The 19,698-nt window shown below is 36.9% G+C and overlaps 1 protein-coding gene across 1 annotated transcript; it reads left to right on the plus strand.

Annotated features, from left to right (window-relative positions):
• The first annotated feature begins 924 nt into the window (after nt 1–924).
• On the plus strand, nt 925–7,177 carry LOC105345436 (transcription factor Sp9). The gene is made up of 2 exons (XM_011453561.4): nt 925–1,093; nt 5,344–7,177. The coding sequence occupies exons 1-2, from the start codon at nt 1,073–1,075 to the stop codon at nt 6,607–6,609; spliced, it is 1,287 nt and encodes a 428-aa protein (XP_011451863.2). The 5' UTR covers nt 925–1,072; the 3' UTR covers nt 6,610–7,177.
• Nucleotides 7,178–19,698: the final 12,521 nt, after the last annotated feature.

A 19,698-nucleotide genomic window follows, 5' to 3' on the forward strand; every position in this document is an offset into this window, starting at 1 on the left:
TTTATATTTGAAAGTGAATTCAAAAGCAATATTTCTTGTAAACATCTTAAATGTAAAATATAGAGAATTTGCTCGAATTTTGAGGATTTTTCAAAGTAAGAGAAATTTTCTTTCAAGAAGAAAAAAGGCCCCGTTTTCAATCTGAAGTATTGGATGTACCCCCACCTGCTGACGAACTCTGCACACATAGCAGTTTTTGGACTGACAATATATAATTAAAACAATGTACACTCATCAAACTTATACCCGCTAGGGGTCTACACAACTATTCGTTTTCAGGACAAACAGGCAGGGTTTGATCTTATTTTTTGGCGTACTGTGTGTAAGTCAATAGCTATTTGTAGTGCCCTCATGCCTTCAACTTTATATTTACTTACCCGGTTTTTTAATCGATTTCACAACTCGACAAGCACGTTTTATAATAAAACAGGGACAGAATACTTCAGGAAATGTTTGCTCTTGAGCGAGTCAAAAACAGCGGTTTATGTATTTTATAAATTGGATTTTGTGTCGCTGAAACTATTGATTACCATGAGCTGCCAAGATGAAAAAATAAAATAAAATATTTTGTGAAATTTGTGTTTAATAATAACAAATGCCTGCTCAGATAAAATTAGATCGGTTTAAACTGAATGGTATATATAGAAAGAAAAGTGCATGTACATAGTTTTTATGTGATCTTCGTAATAAAATGAAAATTAATTCAAACAGTAAAATGAATCATTTTATAAAATATAATTTTAACATTGTTTCCCCGTTTGTGTGAAGTCGTAAAAATCTTTTAGCAATGTTAAGGAGTATTTGTGATTTCAGCGGAATTAGCATTATCTGATTTATCAAGAGAGGCGGGCCTACAGAGCCATGCTGTGAAAAGATTCCTGTGCGGTGTCGCATTTAGCGAGTATTTGATTGGCTCACACTTATTCAAGTTCACGAGATGCAGCGCTGAGGGAGAGGGGGCGGTGCCGGGATTTGCTCGCAGGAGAACCCTTGGCCGATGGAGTGGTAAACACTTTAAAGAAACAGTATTTTGCTGGCAAAGAATGCAAACATAGGCGGCCATTGAAATATTATGACACCGGGTGGATCGGGGGTAAGTTGTTATTTTTGTCGGTACAATAATGTTGGTAGAGTGGGGTCCCTCCCTCTCTCAATGGGGAGAAGAGAGATTCTCTGGCTCTAAAATCCACAAATACGATTATTTAATTAACAAAATGGAAACGCATTGAGCGCTAAGCATTTTAAAAATTAACATTCTTCACAGATAAAACAATATGGTAATTACAAAAATCTGCGCTAAATCTGAAAGAAGAAAAAAAAATGATAGGAACAGATGGAATCTACAATAGAACTGAATTTCTTTTCTAGTAAGTAGTTCTTCCGTTCTATTTCTGTTTTTTTTTCTAGTATATTAAGATAATAAATTTGATGAAAAACTTTCATTTATTAAAACTAGAAATTAGTTTCTTTTTGCATATAAACTGCAAAACTTCAGGCATGCCGTAAAGCGTTTGACTCTGAATCAGCATTCAATATCGGTAATGAAATAGCCAAGTCCTTGACAGATCTAATGAAATTGACATTTCCCCGTGGAAATAGGAAAAATGGCATTACTGAGACCCGAGCTGCCATAAATCTGTGGAAGAATTTAGTTAGATTGCTCCTTTATTGTTTCGTCTCCTTCCATTTGTAAAAAGTAAATACTTGTCCCCTTTTAATTATTTTTGGCGACCATTTTATAGCTCATGATATTGCAATGAACAATAATTTAATAGCGAGGCTTGAAATAAACCGTGCCTCAATGAATTAGAGTGGGGCCTAATATTCCATCGTTCTATCTTCATTTATTATCTTCATTTACTTGATATTCTCTCGCAGAAAAAAAAAACCACAAATAAATTTAAAGCAGTTGCTGTGTGTGATTAAGAACACTTTATCTTAATGCGTTAATAAAAGAATAAATACAGAAAGTAAAATAATATTGATATGTGTTAGCAGATGCAGAGAACACGACAAGCATCACGTCAATGACTCGTTGCGTAACTTCAAAACACAAGCAATTCATGCTATACCCAACGCTTTGAAATATCAGGAACAATACGATATTATCCCTTCCTGCTGGAGATAGTGTTGGTATAGTTTAGGGAACAGTCTAATGTTTCAGTACAACCGCTCTACACGATGTACTTTGCGCTGAAATAAATGTTTGATATTCGACAAATTAATGAGTCCGTAGCGAGCGTTACCGTCTTCACATCCGGTAAGGCGAGGAATTAACGCTGTAGAAATCAACGAATTACTCCTTGTTGTATAATCTGTTCTGTATTCATTCATTGACGGTGTATTTATACTAATCTCCGCTTCTGCCTATCAATGTCACAAACATACAGTATCTAAATTTTCCCCACAACGAGGTATTATTTGATCCTGTTTTGTCATTCGGTGGTAAAAATCGGATTCTTTTTAAATTCTTTCTTTCCATTTTTAAACAAATAATAGATACATTTTTAACTTGTAATTTGTAAATCGTGGGGGGTTATTCATTTAATAACCAAACATTCTTGGATCATGTTTATTTAACAAATTTAAAAGGAAAATGAAACAAATAAAACATATACAGTAGGATCAGAAGCAAGTTCGTACAATTTACGAATATATTTTCTAAAAATGTTATAAAACATTGCACAACTGTCATTGTAAAATACTGTACAGAGAACACACACCATCACAAGTAGAAACCATTCACTGCAACACTCAATACAAGCTTCTCCCTGTGATGTAGACTAAAATATCAATTATATCGGGTTAGGATTGATTCTAGTTCAGTATCTATATAATTTCATGTTCTTTACGATTTTATATACTTTTAAATGCATTGATCTATTGATACCAGTTTAAATACACTGTAAAACATAATTTTTTTTCCAAAATAGATAAATTATTATTCATATATAGTTTCTCCCATGATAGATTAATGTTTTTCTTTTGAAGGTTTTGTTTAAAAGATTGCCTTTTTTTTTATAATGTTTCAAATTTTAAATTCTATTTAAAAAAAAGTACAAAATAGATATAAAGCAAGACCAAATGAAATAATGCAGTGACATCTACAAATAAGGGAACGTATTAACTGAAAAACACTTATATCAGTATATAGAATACGTTTATTCTGATAACCATGATAAAACATAATCCAATTTAAAAAAAAAAATTGAACATAATCCAATTTAAAAAAAAAAAAAGAACAATTTTGCTTTCATTAAAAAATTTTTTTTTGGGAATTTGTGTAAATCAAGGGTTTCTAAAACCCTGACAGGTGACGGTAACTAAATCCGACAAGCTGAAAACACACCTGAGACACTTAGCGTGTACGTATTCCGTGACTCTGGGGACCTCGGCCACTGATCACAGGGCCGGGACGGTCCCGACTCTTTGAACTGGGTGGAAGCTGAAAAATTAGTCGTAGGTAGGAAGGTGATAAAGTAATCAGGCCGAATGAATTCGCCACCATCTCCAAAAAACAATCGGGGTCCCCGAGTTCATAGGGACCCTATTATACCCGACCTCCAAATCAGGCGAGGTTTCCACACAAGATCGCGATTATGCTTCGCTTTATTAATGAAAAAATTATGAAAGAAACTAATGGGACCTTTCCGAATTTTGTACTTCATATTGCCGTTTTAATATATGGACACTGGGTCTTAAATCTTCATTATTGAACGGTATATTATTATTTTTTGTTGCATTTTAAAATAATATGAAACGTTAGAAGATTAACTTCTTAAAATTCAACAGATGGTGGACACACATCAGCGCCCTCTAATTATGAGGTATGCAGCGATAAATTATCCGTTCCGGCACAGTAAGGTCGATTAGCGCCGCTGCACGCTTTTTAAAATCCAAGATTGAAATTCAAAGATTTGATCTATCGATCTTTCCAATAATTTCCGTATGGTGGACACCTCGCCTCGAACACCGCGGATCCTGAAGCAGACACAATCAGATTCTTAAAGACGCTTGATAATCCTAATTTATTACGTTTGATCGCCATTCGCCCCACTTCCATTAGGGAAAAAAGAGATTAATTGCAATTTATTTTAATAAAAAGGGCGAAATCTCAATTTGCAAAAAAATGTTGCAATCTGGCTGCACAGCTATGAACGTCCACCCATTGTGAGGACCGAAATTTACTACGGCATTTCCTCAAATCTACCCAGCATGCAAATTTCAGATAGTGCCAATGAAACAAATCAAAACTTGATTGTAGACAGACACTCGTGTCTTTATTACCTGTTATTTCACAGAATGAGCTATGCTTAATAAAATGAATTTATAAAGAAAAGTTAAATAATCATTTAAAATTGTTTAAAATGTTAAATTCTTTACATTTTAAATTTTATTTTAATCTTAAATGTAAAAGAGGAACTTGTTTTTACATTAAAACCGTTATAATTTATCGACCACGTGTTGATTTCCTTAAAATCCGAAATACGGCGTAATTACGAATAAACTTTTATAAACAAGCATTATACCCAACCTAAGTACCCCCCCCCCCCCTCCAGCTTCTTACCCCCACTCTGCCAGTGAGACAGCGACCAGGCCACAATCTGACGCTTTCAGCCAGAAATGACGGTTATTTCATCAGGTCGACAAATGTATCAAGCATCCACTGTTTTTATGCATGGATGAAGAACATTTCCGCTTCACTTCACAGTGATTTATGATTGCAGTAACTTATCAAAGAAGATCAATACGACATCTACCGCAAGAGGTGCGGGGGGCGACCGGGGCTTCATTCATGCACTCAAAAACTGGGCTTGTGTAAAAAACCCAGCGACAATTGCCCACCATGTACGACACAAATTAAAATGTTTAGCTTTAAAACATAATGTTACAGAGTGTATCATATACAAGCATGTTCAGGATCTTTCTGTCAATGAATAATTAGTATCTGACATACTTAGTCATTACTTATTGATAAAGAACAGATGTAAGAATTTATACTAGAATTAAAGACTGATTTCTTTTCAGTTAAAATTTTTGTACCCTAAAAATGCAACCTAGAATACTCGAGAAGCAACAATTGTGATTTCACGTCTTGTTACAATGAGGAAGACTTCAAGGAGAAACTCTTGATAATAAAACAATGTTGCATCTGTTGCCAAATATAAAGAGTTAATGGGATTTATTTTCGAGAATTAAGTAATGTTCGCCGGTAGCTTATGTCGTTAATCTGTTATATGTGTGTAGTTGTAGGTTCTTGGGACATAAGCTTGAACCCCATTAGCTATATACATGTAGTATAGTTCTAACGTTAATCTCTTGTATATATCTGTATATTTTCAGGATATTGTGACGTATTCTGGCACACCATTAGCGATGCTGGCGGCCCAATGTAACAAAATCACCAACAAGAGTCCTCCACCTTTGGCCGAGGCCGCTGTTGGTAAAGGCTTCCATCCATGGAAGAAAATATCGTCCAGTGTGGTGCAGGCGCCGTCGCCGATATCTTTCGGTGCTCAGAAAATGAACAGTTCTCATTTTGGAACCGGGTCACCCATAGGATTGTCACGGGCTACCACCTTGCATGGAACTTCCGGAACTTGTGGAAATGACATTTTTTACCAATCCGCGACATCGCAGCCGCAGTCTGATCCTGGCCAGACAGCGCTGCTGCAGAAAATACACAACGAGTCGACCCTGACCCCTCAATCTTTAGGAGGCATGTACCCCCGGGTCCCGACAATGCCCAACCACCCCTACGAGTCCTGGCCGTTCAGTGTTTCTGGTTCCGGTTCACACAGTATAAAGTCAGAAATGGCGCCGTCAGTCAGCACTGCCTCCTCTTGGTGGGACATCCACTCCTCTCCCTCAAACTGGATCACGGACATCGCGACCAATTCCGGGGGACTCCATTCCCAGTTACCTCACAGTTACCCTCCCTCTGAATACACGCTGGGGCATACCTCTTCTTTATTATCAACAGGACAATCCATTCTACAGGATTCATACAAATCTATGATTCCGGGCCAAAATGATCTCACTTCTGCTAGCGTTTCACCGTTCTTGCCTCGACCATCTTTGCCAGGAATTTCTAGTCCCCGATCTCAGCGCCGATACACGGGAAGGGCCACGTGTGAGTGTCCCAACTGCCACGAGGCGGAGCGCTTGGGACCCGCTGCCGCGCATCTCCGGAAGAAAAATATTCATAGTTGTCATATTCCGGGATGTGGAAAAGTTTACGGCAAAACTTCTCATCTGAAAGCTCATCTACGCTGGCATACGGGGGAACGACCATTTGTTTGTAATTGGCTGTTTTGCGGGAAAAGATTTACGCGGTCAGACGAATTGCAACGTCACTTACGAACTCACACGGGAGAGAAAAGGTTTGCTTGCCCGGTTTGTAACAAGAGATTCATGAGAAGTGATCATCTTGCCAAACACGTCAAGACTCACAGTGAGGGCAAGAAATCGGGGAGCGGATCAGACTCAGATACAGGGGTGGACCAAAAACCAACCATTGATATCAAACCGACGGACGCTGAGCTAGCTGTGAAAGAGACCGGAAGTCTGAATGACTGTAGACAGGAGTCCAGAAATCTCAACCATTGAAGTTTAACCAATGTCAAAAAAAATCTGTCTTATCTATTCACACACATTTTCTTTAAATTTGTTCATGATTATAAGGTGTGGCACTAATTGTTATATCATCAAATGTAAGCCTTTAAAGGGCTTATATTAAATATTGAAGAGAGAGAATAAACGACAAACAGTAGATAATGGGGGGTCAGAGCCCGACTTAACAGAAAAAGAACTCAAACAGTCAGCGATCGATCAGTTAAAAAGAAGAAGAAAACACGTTCTTTCTCTCAGCGAAATCTTGTAAGATTTTTTGTGTATGACTTCAATGGATCACAGAAGAGAAAAGAATCTACATAATTATATGTTTGATTGTAAAATCTCTGAGAAAACAGAAGATGTGAGAAATTTTCCGAAAGAAAAAAAATCCAAAGAAAAGTTGTTTGTTTAAAGATTTTTTGTGTTTTATTTTATACCTGCCAAGAAAATGCTCGAATGGTATTCCTTTGTTCTTGTATTGTTGTGCATTGTTTGATATAAAATGTTGTGAATAAAAGGAAAGAGAGTATAGAACGACTCACTACTTTATTCTTTATATCAACATATTTGTTTGTTCTAAATTTTTTCAAACGGTTGAACCTTTCATTCAAAAATATTATTTAAACACAAAATACTATACCTCATAACTTTTATATCCAGTAATAAATTCAATTCTATTTATAGAAGTAACTCTTCAAAAATTAGGTAATCACGTGACCAGCTATATAACAAAGACGAGCTAACTGGTCTGTCTGAAAATATTTTTTAAAATTTGTTTTATTTCATTAGAAATCAAAACTGATCGTATTCAATGAATTTTATTAATTATAACAAAAACAATCAATTAACACTGCTTGTCTCAAAGTACTGTTAAAAAAACCCATAATTAGCCAAATTAAAACATTCATTGGAGGTACTGAAAATGATGACATTGACTTTTAAGATTTTTTTAGTAAGGTTGAAGTCATGGTTCTAAGTATTGTAGCTTATATATTATTTTTTTTCGTGTAGAAAGATTGTACATGTATAAGCATTGATGGCCGTTGGTATTCATAATTTCAAGAGCAGTTTTGTAAAATATAATCTCCTAATGAACTAGTCATAAGCAAGTAAGAAAATCTTACTGGTGTGGCCATTTTATCCCCGCTGTCAATGGATAGCGGTATGACTTCGTTGCGGACAATTTGACGACTTCTTCTCCCGAAATCTGATAACGTTTTTCTCATCCAAGGGTTTAAGAAGCTTTAAAACATTAATTCAAATTTTCGTCAGTGTAAACTTTTTTTATGAAGAAGCCCGTCTTTGATGGAATTGAAACAAATTCAGTGTATTCATCGCTCAAATCCCAGTTATCTGGAGCAATTACAGGGACGATAAATAAGATGTGATACTTCTGTAGTCTACAGAGACTTGCCCGGTATTACATACCGTGTATGGAAATTTTTTTCGAGGAATTTTAGAAGAAAAATAGTCAGGATAATAACATTTTATCCCTATCATTATAAAATTAGAAACATCAAAATAATCTTTTGATTGTTTCGTTTACTTCAGAAGTCATTCGAGAATATACAATACGGATGCGTATGATTACATCAAAGAAATTTCTCTAACTCATGTATCGTTGACAAATATCTATAAACAGAATAGATGAAGAATATTCATTTTTTATTAGTCCCCTACCGCTTTTCACCGGAGGGGACTATAGCTTTCCTCTGCGTCCGTCAGTCCGTCTGTCTGTGTGTCCGTCTGTCCCACTTCAGTTTTCCACACCTTTTTTCTTTATGCGTTTGAGGAATGATATGAAATTTGCTGACCAGCTTCAAAATTTCAAACTACAGATCAAGTTTACACTTTTGTAGGGTCTGGTTGATATATTTTCAAGAAAATTAATTTTTTATATTCCAATTTTTTAATGTTCGGGTTCGTTATCGGGCTCGGTGTGTATCAGATAAACGAGGAAAGTATGTTGTCAGTAATAATATCGTGCATTTCTTGGACCATTCCTTTTATTGTTTCTAACAAACAAATAAGTTCTGTAAAATAGTGTCAAACATTGTGTTGTAAATTATATCGACAGGGTTTTATGTATTATTACAATCGGGTTCGTTATCGGGTTGGTCTGTTCAGACGGTAAGAAATGATATTCCGCATAACAGTGTATTGTTTTCACAAATTTCTACAAACCGGTAGGGGACGTGTATTGCTTATGCAATACTCTCAGAATGCTTGTTAATTAAGTTTTGTACTCAGTTCTAAGAGCCTATAAGTCTAAAAAAAAAAACTATTTCAGTTTTCGAAAATTTTAAAACCTGATTAGCCGTCGATCACTTAGGTATTTTGACAGGGATGGTAGGCGGGAAGGTCTCTGCCCCATGCCCCCCCCCCGGTGATTCCTTGCCCTTATCGCTGGTCCCAATCATGATGCTCTTCACACGATCTGTTCTTTGGAGCGCTTTGTTTTATCAAAGTAAGCAGGAATTCACAGACTGTTTTATTGTTTATACCATTGTATAAAGTGCATAAAAGCGCATTTTGATTTCAATGGCTCCTCAAGAGTGGAAATAAAACAGGTGTTGTCTGAGTATCGATTTGTAGAGTTAATACACAATTATCAACCTCATCATGATTGCTATTAACTTCAAACACTGAAGGGTCATTCGTTTCCTTGCGGGTGTAAGGGACCCTACAGCTTTGATTGCCCCTTATGTCACTCGATTTTCTTAAGCGATCAAGAAAACTTTGTTAAAGACTTGAAAAACTGACCAGTACACGATAGTGGAAAGTCATTAATCGACGGTCACCAGCTTTTACGAGGCATTTTCTTTTGTGGTTCGTTGTTTGCGGGACTCGTGCCCCACGGGCGGGTAATTAGAGACAGCCTAGACCTCGGACAACTGCGGCCATCCGCTCGGTGGAGGATGCAGACGAGAATCGCTAAATCGAATCAGAAAAGTATTGTGAAGAAAAGTGTCCTATCTCAAAACAACGCAATGGGGCATATGTATGTTCCCACGTTGGACAAAAAAGAGATACCATCATTTTCATTTCAATCATCACACTTTTTTGGGAATGATTTATCCCTGAGAAGAAAACGTAAATAGTTTCCGACAAGTTAAAGACTTGGGAGAGGGCAGGGTTGATGTCTCGGCCGGGACTTCGGTGATAATCATGTATTCTGTTTAAGCAATCTTCTCGCTGTGATCGTTTTTCTAATTGGCGAGGCCTACCCGAGCTGACACCACGATTTTCTATCTCTTCAAAAATACGATTTGCCAAACTGTGGATGGTCTAAGCCAAATTGTCGTAGCCGTGGTTTAGTGCTACATCATTTCCTTTTGCATTTACCAAATCGGCGTTTCTATAACCCTTACACATACGTGATAATACATACTTGATAATACAAGTCAGATAATAGCTAGCGATGTTTAAGCATGCCTCAGAATTCAGACAGAAGGTTTGACTTTGTGAACTGTTTTTTTTCTGCTAGTCTTGTTTCAGATTGCAACTTAACCATGTTAACTTCCATGTCAAGGAATTTTTTACCCTCGGGTCATTTTTCGTGATTTCCTATCTAGAAGGTCCAAGATCCTGATCCAATCAATTGCTTGCTTAACGTTCTCACCTGAGAATATAAAATCAAAATTAACGGTTATCGTTTGGAGGTCGGTGTGTAAATTTGGTCAATGATCGCCACTGATCGTATACCTGTACGTGTTGGGTAATTCACAGAGATCAGTTTTAATACGATCATCATCGGATACCTCCGTTTTAATTCAAGAAATGAAATTAATGATAATCTATTTTTGAAGACTAGTAGAGTGGTCTCTGGCTGACCTCGCTTCCGGTCATATGATACCTAGGGGCCGTTACTCTGCCATAAGTCAATGGCGATTGTTGTGATGATAAATCTCTAATGTAAATGAAGCACCGGAAGTACATGTATTGTTATTTATGGGTAGACGATGAAGTCCGACACCCAACGGCCGGTGGTGGTATTGTTGGCAGTTAATGAAAATGCCTTCAGCTGATGAATTAACGATTAAAACTTGATACAGAGATGGGGGTCTTCGCAATCAAATTCTAGGACCCTTACTCGCCGATATACATGTACTCATTTGTACTAATAAACCATGACTATGGTATTAACATCATAAGAGGAACTAACTGACTCATGTGTTATAACAGGAATAGTGACTTTGCCTTAATATCTGGTATATTGACTCTGATTGTTACGTTCCACCGTACTTACTTATCACCAGAAAGTGCGCAAGAAAGCGTGGTCTGTCGGTGATTCGGTGGTTTTGTACATTGTAGGTATATATACATAATCTACCATTTGAGCTCTAGACAATACTACCCCCCTCAAAGGATGCCAGCGTGATGCTGCTGAAAGTGACCTAACTCTGACCCAGGCTGATATTTAAAAACGCGTGTCCTTTCAGCAGTCCCCGCCTGTGTGTGTTTAGGTGCGGAGGGGGCGGGTAGAGGTGGGAAGGGGTGGTTGGGGGCTGACCGAAAAGCAGCCCTAATAAGTAGGAACTAACGATGTTATTCAATATCAATTCTATGCAAAGTTTGTGTACGTAAATCGGCTTTTAGTCTCGCAAAATAAGGGTTCTCATCTGCCGTTAAGCTATCATTTCGTTGGCAGTTTTTTCACGATTTGCCCGTTTCCCACGGCGCGGGACGTTTTATAAATGATATATAGTTTCCATATTAATTTGGTGCTCTTTCAGAGTTTCCAAGATATTTCTCTCCGATGCAAAGCAGTGCCTCAGACGACGAAATGACAAAGGGACCTGAAAAACAACTCGAAAATTCCATTGTCATCGAAATACATATCCTAAATTAACTGCGGTGGCAAAGACCTATAAAGGAGTCGGAGCCTCGCGCAGGACTTAATGATAATTAAACGGGTTGTTCTGGAATAGCAAACGTGATCGTTCTTCTTTGGTCCGAATAGAATTACTGAGAATAGCTGACAGAGTGATTAGTACCCTTCTATAGTACCCTGTGATTACCCGGGACACCCGATCCACCCACGTGCAGGGGGCGGGGTCCAGAAGCAGGTGACAGTAGATGGGGATTCTTCAAGACAAGGCAAGAAGCAAATGAGCTCGAAAACAAAGTATGGAGTTTGCAACATTTATTGAATGGCGATCAGCACGGGTTGTCGGTTCGACGTTGTCAAGGTTGACTCTGCAACACATGCTCTTTGGGGTAGGCGCGCACCCACACAATTCATCTCATGCAACATTGTTTTGGCAAGATTAATTTTACGGCCCTCTGTTATTTCTATTTTTTTGCGTTCCGATCTTGCCCTGGGCCATTTATTTATCAAATTAACTATATTGCCAGTTGTGAGAGATAATAAAATACGAAAGACTCGCGTCAATTTCAATACAAAGCCCCTCATCTACGTTTGAAGAACATATGTATAAATAAAATTCATATATTGATAAATCCACTACTCATATAAAATTACATGTACATTTACTTTACTTCGATGTCAAAATAAACATATACTACTTCGCAATAGAAGAGTGCCACATTTTAACGTACATTTTTTAGAAGTGAAACCGTCTTCAAAATATTTCATGCTATAGATTCAGAAAAAGACCTTAATTAGGGGCTAATTTGATAGTTAAATTAGCTGTGGTATTTTTATTTTTCCCGCGATCGGCCACCGTATACTTAAATAGCCATTCCATGAAGTTTCCTATTTTATCGTCGCCTTTTGCCCCGAATTCAAACAAAATGATACCATAAAATGGAGAAACATTTCAGTTTCTCAAGAGAAAGGTCAGACATTAAGAGATAGTAAAAATCCTGTTCTGTGTCCACCTGTATTGTGCTGGTCGGGAAATAATCAGGATAACACGGATTATCCCCTTTAATCAGGGCTATCAAATTAGTTCAGCTAGTTAGCTGCAGTAACAAATGTCAAACTCAGTAGCAAATTCCCTTGTGCTGCAAATTGCTCGAGATGTTAGTTACTAAGCTGATATTGCATTTGACTTTCTTGTTTATTTTTTATTAATAAATGAATATACATTATGACAATGACAAAAAACGACACTCTCCTGATCGGGCCACGGCATTAGATCTGTTGCTAATGCTCACATACTAATTCTAAAGCTAATGAGACTTTTATAAATGAAAGGTTTTCTGCCTAAATTACTGGAGCGTTCTCAAAATAGTTTCCGATATCCTGAGACATTGAATAATTGACTTTAGCTGTTGCAAATGATCAGAATGGGCCAAATTTCGTATGGGTATTACAACACTGAATTTCATTTGTAAATGTTTTATTTGCGGCTGTCTTCCAATCTATAAAAAATATTTAGGCACATGCTTGTACCTAAATATTTTCTATAGATTTTAAACAATCTCGATTATTTCTACGTTTATCAATTATGTCAAAAATTTTTTTTTTTAACGAATTTAACGAGTTTAATTTTAGTTAGCTAAATTTTATTTTATCGAGTGAATTAAGTACAAGACTAATAATATACTGTCGTGCACGAAATTCAATTCTATAAAATTCAGTTAACGACAAAACGTTTGTAGGCTTCTTTTTTTTTGATCCTTACAACTAAAAGTACCTATGTACAAATTTTACCAAATGTTCAAATTTACATGTAAGATAGAAATTATAATACATTTTCAGAGACTGCCCTCTCTTTTATCATGTTAACTATTACAGTTGTTTTTCTTTATCATCTTGTTGCCAGTATAAATTAGATTTTAACAACAATATTCGTTATTTTAATTTAAAATCGTCATTATTGATATAGGTCTATGCATCTATTGTACATTTATTTATGTAAATACGTGAAACCTTTGAACCGCATAGTTATTGGTAATAAACAATACAATACAGCCACCAGTCACATTTATAACTCCATAAACACAATCCTCCATTTGAAATTTAAGACACTCATGAAAAATAATTAAAGTGCAAAAAAGGTGCAGCCAATATTCCCACCGATCATGGGATTATGAACTACAATCGCTCTACTGGCATAATTCAGTTGGGGTTTTTCTGATAGCGAAGCAGTAACAGTTCAAAAAAATATTATTTATGTAAGAAATGAATATTGCAAAAAAATATATGTAAGAATAACTACAAATATAGTTGGCGAAAACGCTACCAGATGCGTTGCAGTGCTTTTATGGTCAAGATTACATAATTGATCTTTCCGAAATTATCGTTTTACCCACGTAGAATGTTTGTATGGCAGTGGGGAATTTAAAAAAAAAAGTATAGTAGCACTTGCAAATTTTGTTATATAACGTTTTTCTTTCGAAGCGTGCGCAAAAGGTAACAGTCATTTTGCATTAAAAAAAAAGAAACAATTAACTCTGTATAATTTTATCAGTATTGTACCAAAATTCTTTAAAATAAATTTGTTTTACTTTGAATTAACAAATGACGGGAAAATGGAGAGAGAGAGAGAGAGAGAGAGAGAGAGAGAGAGAGAGAGAGAGAGAGAGAGAGAGAGAGAGAGAGAGATGATGATGAAAGAGACATAACTCTCCGTTTGTATCTGATTGAATTTTTAATCTTTCATAAAATCAATGCTAAGATTAAAAAAAATCCATTTCTCTACTAATTTACCCCATGCACGAGCATGCACGAGAGCACTGGTCGAGTTAACCGACTGATTTGACACTCACATTCCTCTGTGTTTTTATTTAAACCCGATTTACAACGTGAGAAATCATTCTGATTAAAATTACTTGTTAAATCGCAATTAACACGCTTTGAGTTTAAGTAAACGGAGGCAAACAATTTTGATCTGTCACCGTTAAAGGCCAAACTATCGAAAAAATACCCAATCCAAATAAAAAAGGAGAGTTATTTACCGGGGGACAAAGGCAGGGGCAGGCCCGGGTGACAGTGTAAGGTGACGCGGTGCAGGGCTGACATTATTCCCATTGTGATGTACCGTACACGACAACCCAATATTACAATATTTCCCGTTTAACATTTTAACCTTCCCTTGTAGATTTTACCGGATTTATTCATTCTTCTCTGCATCAGGTGTACCCTTTAAATGGTGGTATCTGGGTTTACAAATGCTATTCGAGGAACATTACTAATTAAATCTAGCGTAGTGATTACTCCATTTTAACGTCGTTTTCAATTGATTCTGAGGTGAAAAGAGGAACTGTTCTCTTGTCATGGTTTTTTGCGATACTGATGATTAAGTGGGCTTGAAAGGGACATTCAAAGACCCATTTTAACAGTTTGTTTGGATTAGAACGAGGTTATATTTATTAATTGGGAGGATCGACCCACAGTGAGCTGAAAGATAAAGCAATTGGAAGAGGGCGAACAGAAAATAGTTCCAGCTCTCTAACTTATTGTGTTACTTTGCGTACAGCTTTTCTAATTGATGAACAGAAATAATTGAAACGTATAATAGTTTCCCAATGATATTTGGTTGGTTGGGGGGGGGGGGGTTGGGTTAAGTATATTGTGAGGGGGCGGGTCTAGGGCTGCCTAATTTGACGTCATTGACACTGATGATATCATTGGTTAGAATAAGTTAACAAAGAATGGTAATACTAAATACAGGATTATGTGCGGTAAAATTGTTTAATATTTCGACAGCAGTGCCTTACGGATCTAAAAGTATTGTTACATGTATATGTATATGTAATGTTTTTACTGCAAATGAGAAATTATACAATAAAAAATGAAAATATTTAATAATGAAAACTATACAATATATAGTAATGGAAATAATTATGTAAAGTATTTGATCATACTTATCAATGTTAAATAATAGAATTTTAGAACCTGACACCCCTTTCCACTGGACTCTCCCATGTGGTTATGAGTGAGAGAAGCTGAGATTCGGTGTCATTCCTGTTAGCAGCTGAAAGACATGGTAACAGAAATACTGTATAAAACGTCTGGACCCACTTAATAAGATCAGCCGGAACAGAGCCGAAGCTGTTTTGTTGTTTGGTATTGTTTATAAGGGGTGGTATTAACCCACATTACTGACAGTTTGTCAGGAAAGGTAGCAAGTGCCTGGGTTATGGGCCCGAATAGAGCCGACCTGTCCTTGGTACTTACATGTAGCTATCTGTTACTCTATTAGAAGGCTTGCCTTCTTCATCGTCAATCCTTTGTATATTTGATTCATTCTTGATGATAACCCAAGGGAGGGACATTTTCATATAAAATATAAATGTGATCAGTGATTGGGAAAATTTGTATGCCTTTCATTCTTATATTAACGATCAAAGAAGGGACTAAACTCATTTACACATTACATTACTTGGTGGCAGCGGTGACCGTGTCTTTGTTTGATTATTTGTGTTTCATTAATTGCTTTTATTATGTTGATTTTTGGGAGTTGATTTTAATCAACTCTCCTATGCACTTACTCGGGCAAAGCGAACGTGAAACAGTGTTTGGACCTAAGCACAAATCAATACCGCTGACAACACTTAGTTCTTGAAAATAATCCATAAATTCGATGTTGTGTATTCTGAAGCATTGTTTTTTAAGAAAACTTATTTATTAATACCATGAAAATTATAATATTTTAAATTGTACAAACAGTTTAGATATTTTTTAAAGTCGTATGCATTCCTACGCTATCGTTCAATGTAGTCTCGTTCAACCATACGCTTGGCTGTCTCGATCCGTTAATATCCGACAAAACAGAGTCTCTCTTGCTTGTCGAAGATAAACGGAGACAGCCGAGCGTTTGGTTGAACAAGACAAGAGTTCAGTCTTGCCTGGATCCATACAATTTCTCAGAAATATTTCGATTACTGATACTACTTGCCATGCAAAATCACATATCGTTGATTTTGAATAAACGATAATTGAAAAAATCAACTTCCGTCAGTACTTCAGTACTTTGATTATGTTGGCTTTCCAGATTGTTTGACATGACATCTAACGTGAATGATTTGATTTATAATGAAATATATTTTCTGGAGGATGAGATACATAGGCTAAGGTTTGAGTTGACAAGAGATATACATTCAACACCAGTAGTTGAACGGCATGTTAGTCGTGGGCAATTGGCAAACCATATGCCTCGCCAAAATGCGATAACCAGACTTGATGAATACCAAACGGCAATCCAGAGTGAGTGGGCTAACCGTTTGGCAGACCATGGCATTTGGCATGTCAGAGAAATATGGCAAACCGAGATAATTATGGATAAGAAATGACACACTAACATAAACAGACATGAGCAAACACCATACATAGCCATAGACAAGTGACATGCAAAAATGAAAACGTGATCACAGGTGATATACAAAGAGACAGGACACAAAATGTTGAATTGCCTCATAATGTCGACACAAACGAAAGTCTATAAAACCGGCAACATTTGCTGGAAGTTCAAATTGGAGTGACTTACAGTCACACTTAGAGGTTTGTGCAGAGTTAAATTGCTAGTCAGTGATTAAAAAGGGATGTATTTGGCAATATCTCTTAGAGGTAATGCACAAGGTGTATTAGAAAACTTGCCATCAAACGACAAGCGGAATAACAATGCGAATGTACAGCACTGCAGCAAAGGTTTGCACCTACAAACCAAACGAAATTATATAGGGCTGAACTGCGGGAGAGAAAACAGAAGGCTGTAGTGTCTCTTCCAGGGTTAGGGCAGGACATTCGTAGGCTGACAAATTTGGCATACTCAACCGCAAAGTTGATCTCAAAGAAATACTGGCTAAAGAGCAGTTCATAGATGCATTGAGAGATCCTGACACAACAAGCGCGGCCAGTAGATTTGAATGATGCTATCGACCATGCAGTTGACACACAGCTCTTCACAGCGCTGACAGAAAAATGCAGGAAGCCAGGGAAATGTCAGAGGAGCGAAAAAAGACATCGGTGATATCAAAGAAAGTCAAAACTGAAAAGGCATGAAAAGATATAACAGATGCCTTAGCCTCATATAAGGGAGGAGTTAAATGACTAAAGGGGAGAGAAGATGAGATTCGTCCCAGCCAAGGTTAGACGAGAGAGAAAATCCAACGCAGAACAAGACGTTTAAATGTTATATTTATGAAGGCCAGGCCATCTGAAGAAAAATGTAGAGAATTTGTAGCCTTACAACCTACAACTACACAACTAAGTTGTGGAGCATCAGAAGCCATAAACAAAGCTATTGAGAAAGAAAAATTCCTGGAAGTTAGAGTCTAAGATAAAAACTTAAGGTTTTTGGTAGCAACATTGACCATGTGTTAAGAGGTAAAATTGGTTGTGAAAATCAAGGGATATCACCAAAGAGTGACGTGATGACATACTGCAATGTTAATGACGTATAATCGAAATCTCCTGCACTTGGCATAGTGCAACAATGCAAGTAGTTTTGTGATTTTGATGGAGCATTGGTAGGGAACCAAGGAACGCATAAAACAAAGTTCCTGTGCGTCTTATGAATCTGCACAATAAAGTAACAAAACTTGAGAAAAGGAACATTCATTGTCGAGTTAAACCAAGTGTTTGAGGTGATGACTTTAACTGAAAAAGGTAATGATGATCTTACCATGCCGAAACTGCCTGTCCATATACAGGATCTCTTTGAACGGTCAACTATGTACATGGAAATAAGGAGACTGTTTGTCATTTGCTTATGCGTTATTACACATCTTACGCAAAGTCTGATCGAGATTATTGATGAAAGGACACAACAAAACACCAAAAATTAACACAGGAGATAGTCTTCCTATCAAACAAGCCCCAGGAAGAATGCCTGTTCACATGCAAAAAGAAGTTGATAGGCTTATTGACGATTTGTTGCAACAACATATTAAACCATCTAGCAATCCGTGGGCATCAAATGTAATTTTGAACGATACCACCATATTTTGTTTTGGTGTCCAAGTAGCGTAGTGGACAATGCACTCGCTTCTCACCGCTGCGACCCGAGTTCGATCCCTGTGATCGACATTGGTTGTAAGTGATAGGGTACGGCGGTCGCCCCCTTGGACACGTGGGTTCTTTCCGGATACTCCGGCTTCTTCCCACAACAATGACCCCCTCGCGCTAACATCTGTGCCAACGAGAGATATTAATATAAGTTGTAGAACGTGTTTATCAATCGTTGTAAAATAAATAAAGTTCAGTTCAGTTTTTTATATTTTGTATAGACTACAGAAAGTTGAACAATAAATCAAAGCACGATGCTTATCTTTTGCCAAGGATAGACGATTCTCTTGATCAGCTTAGGGGTGCTAGATACCTGGTTTTTCACTCTAGATCTGTGTTCAGGATATTGGCAGGTTGCTGTTGACTATCAAGACAAACAGAAAAGAAAACAGCATTCACAAACAGACGAGTTTTTTTTTTTAGATTTCTGTAATGCCATATGCATTTGACCAGTGCAATGCTGCGACAACCCTTGAACGGTTAATGGAAACAGTTCTTCGTGGAGTGCAAATTGAAATTTGCCTTACCAATCTAGATTACACATAAGTCTTTTGTAAGAACTTTAGAGATATGGTTAAGAATTTGTCCCTAGTTTTTGATCGGTTAAAATGTGCAGGATTGAAACTGAAACCGAAAAAGTGTATTTTGTTCAAGGACATAATAAATTTTTGGGCCATACATTATCTACAGAAGGAATATCTACACGTCCAGACAAGATCAAGGCAATTCAGGAATGGAAGGTGCTAACTAATGTTCAAGATGTAAGATCATTTATTGATCTCAGTAGTTATTCTAGGATATTTGTGAGGGAGTTTGCTACTATAGCAAAGCTATTGCACGACTTGACAGCAAACGACGAATCGTTCAAGTAAAGAGAGGATGTCAAAAAGACGAGGTTTGTTTGAATACTCTTGTTGCTAGGTAGGTTGAATTTAATGGTCATATGGTATCTTCAGATGTAATACCTACACGTCCTGATAAGACAAAAGCAATTCAGGATTTGAACGTGCCAACTAATGTTAATGAAAGTTAGGTCATTATTGGTCTATGTAGTTATTTCAAATGACGAATCGTTTAAGTGGAGAGAGGACTGTCAAATTTCGTTGACAAGTTGAAACATTTCCGAACATCTGAACCAATACTTGCACATCTTGATTTTAAAA

The sequence above is a fragment of the Magallana gigas genome, chromosome 2 (assembly GCF_963853765.1).
Source record: "Magallana gigas chromosome 2, xbMagGiga1.1, whole genome shotgun sequence".
NCBI classification, from domain to species: Eukaryota; Metazoa; Mollusca; class Bivalvia; order Ostreida; family Ostreidae; genus Magallana; species Magallana gigas.

Excerpts from the sequence above, each read along its gene's own strand:
- LOC105345436 (XM_011453561.4), top strand. The coding sequence starts at position 1,073 with ATGACACCGGGTGGATCGGGG. Across the intron at positions 1,094-5,343 it reads TGACACCGGGTGGATCGGGG|GATATTGTGACGTATTCTGG; the intron begins GTAAGTTGTTAT and ends GTATATTTTCAG.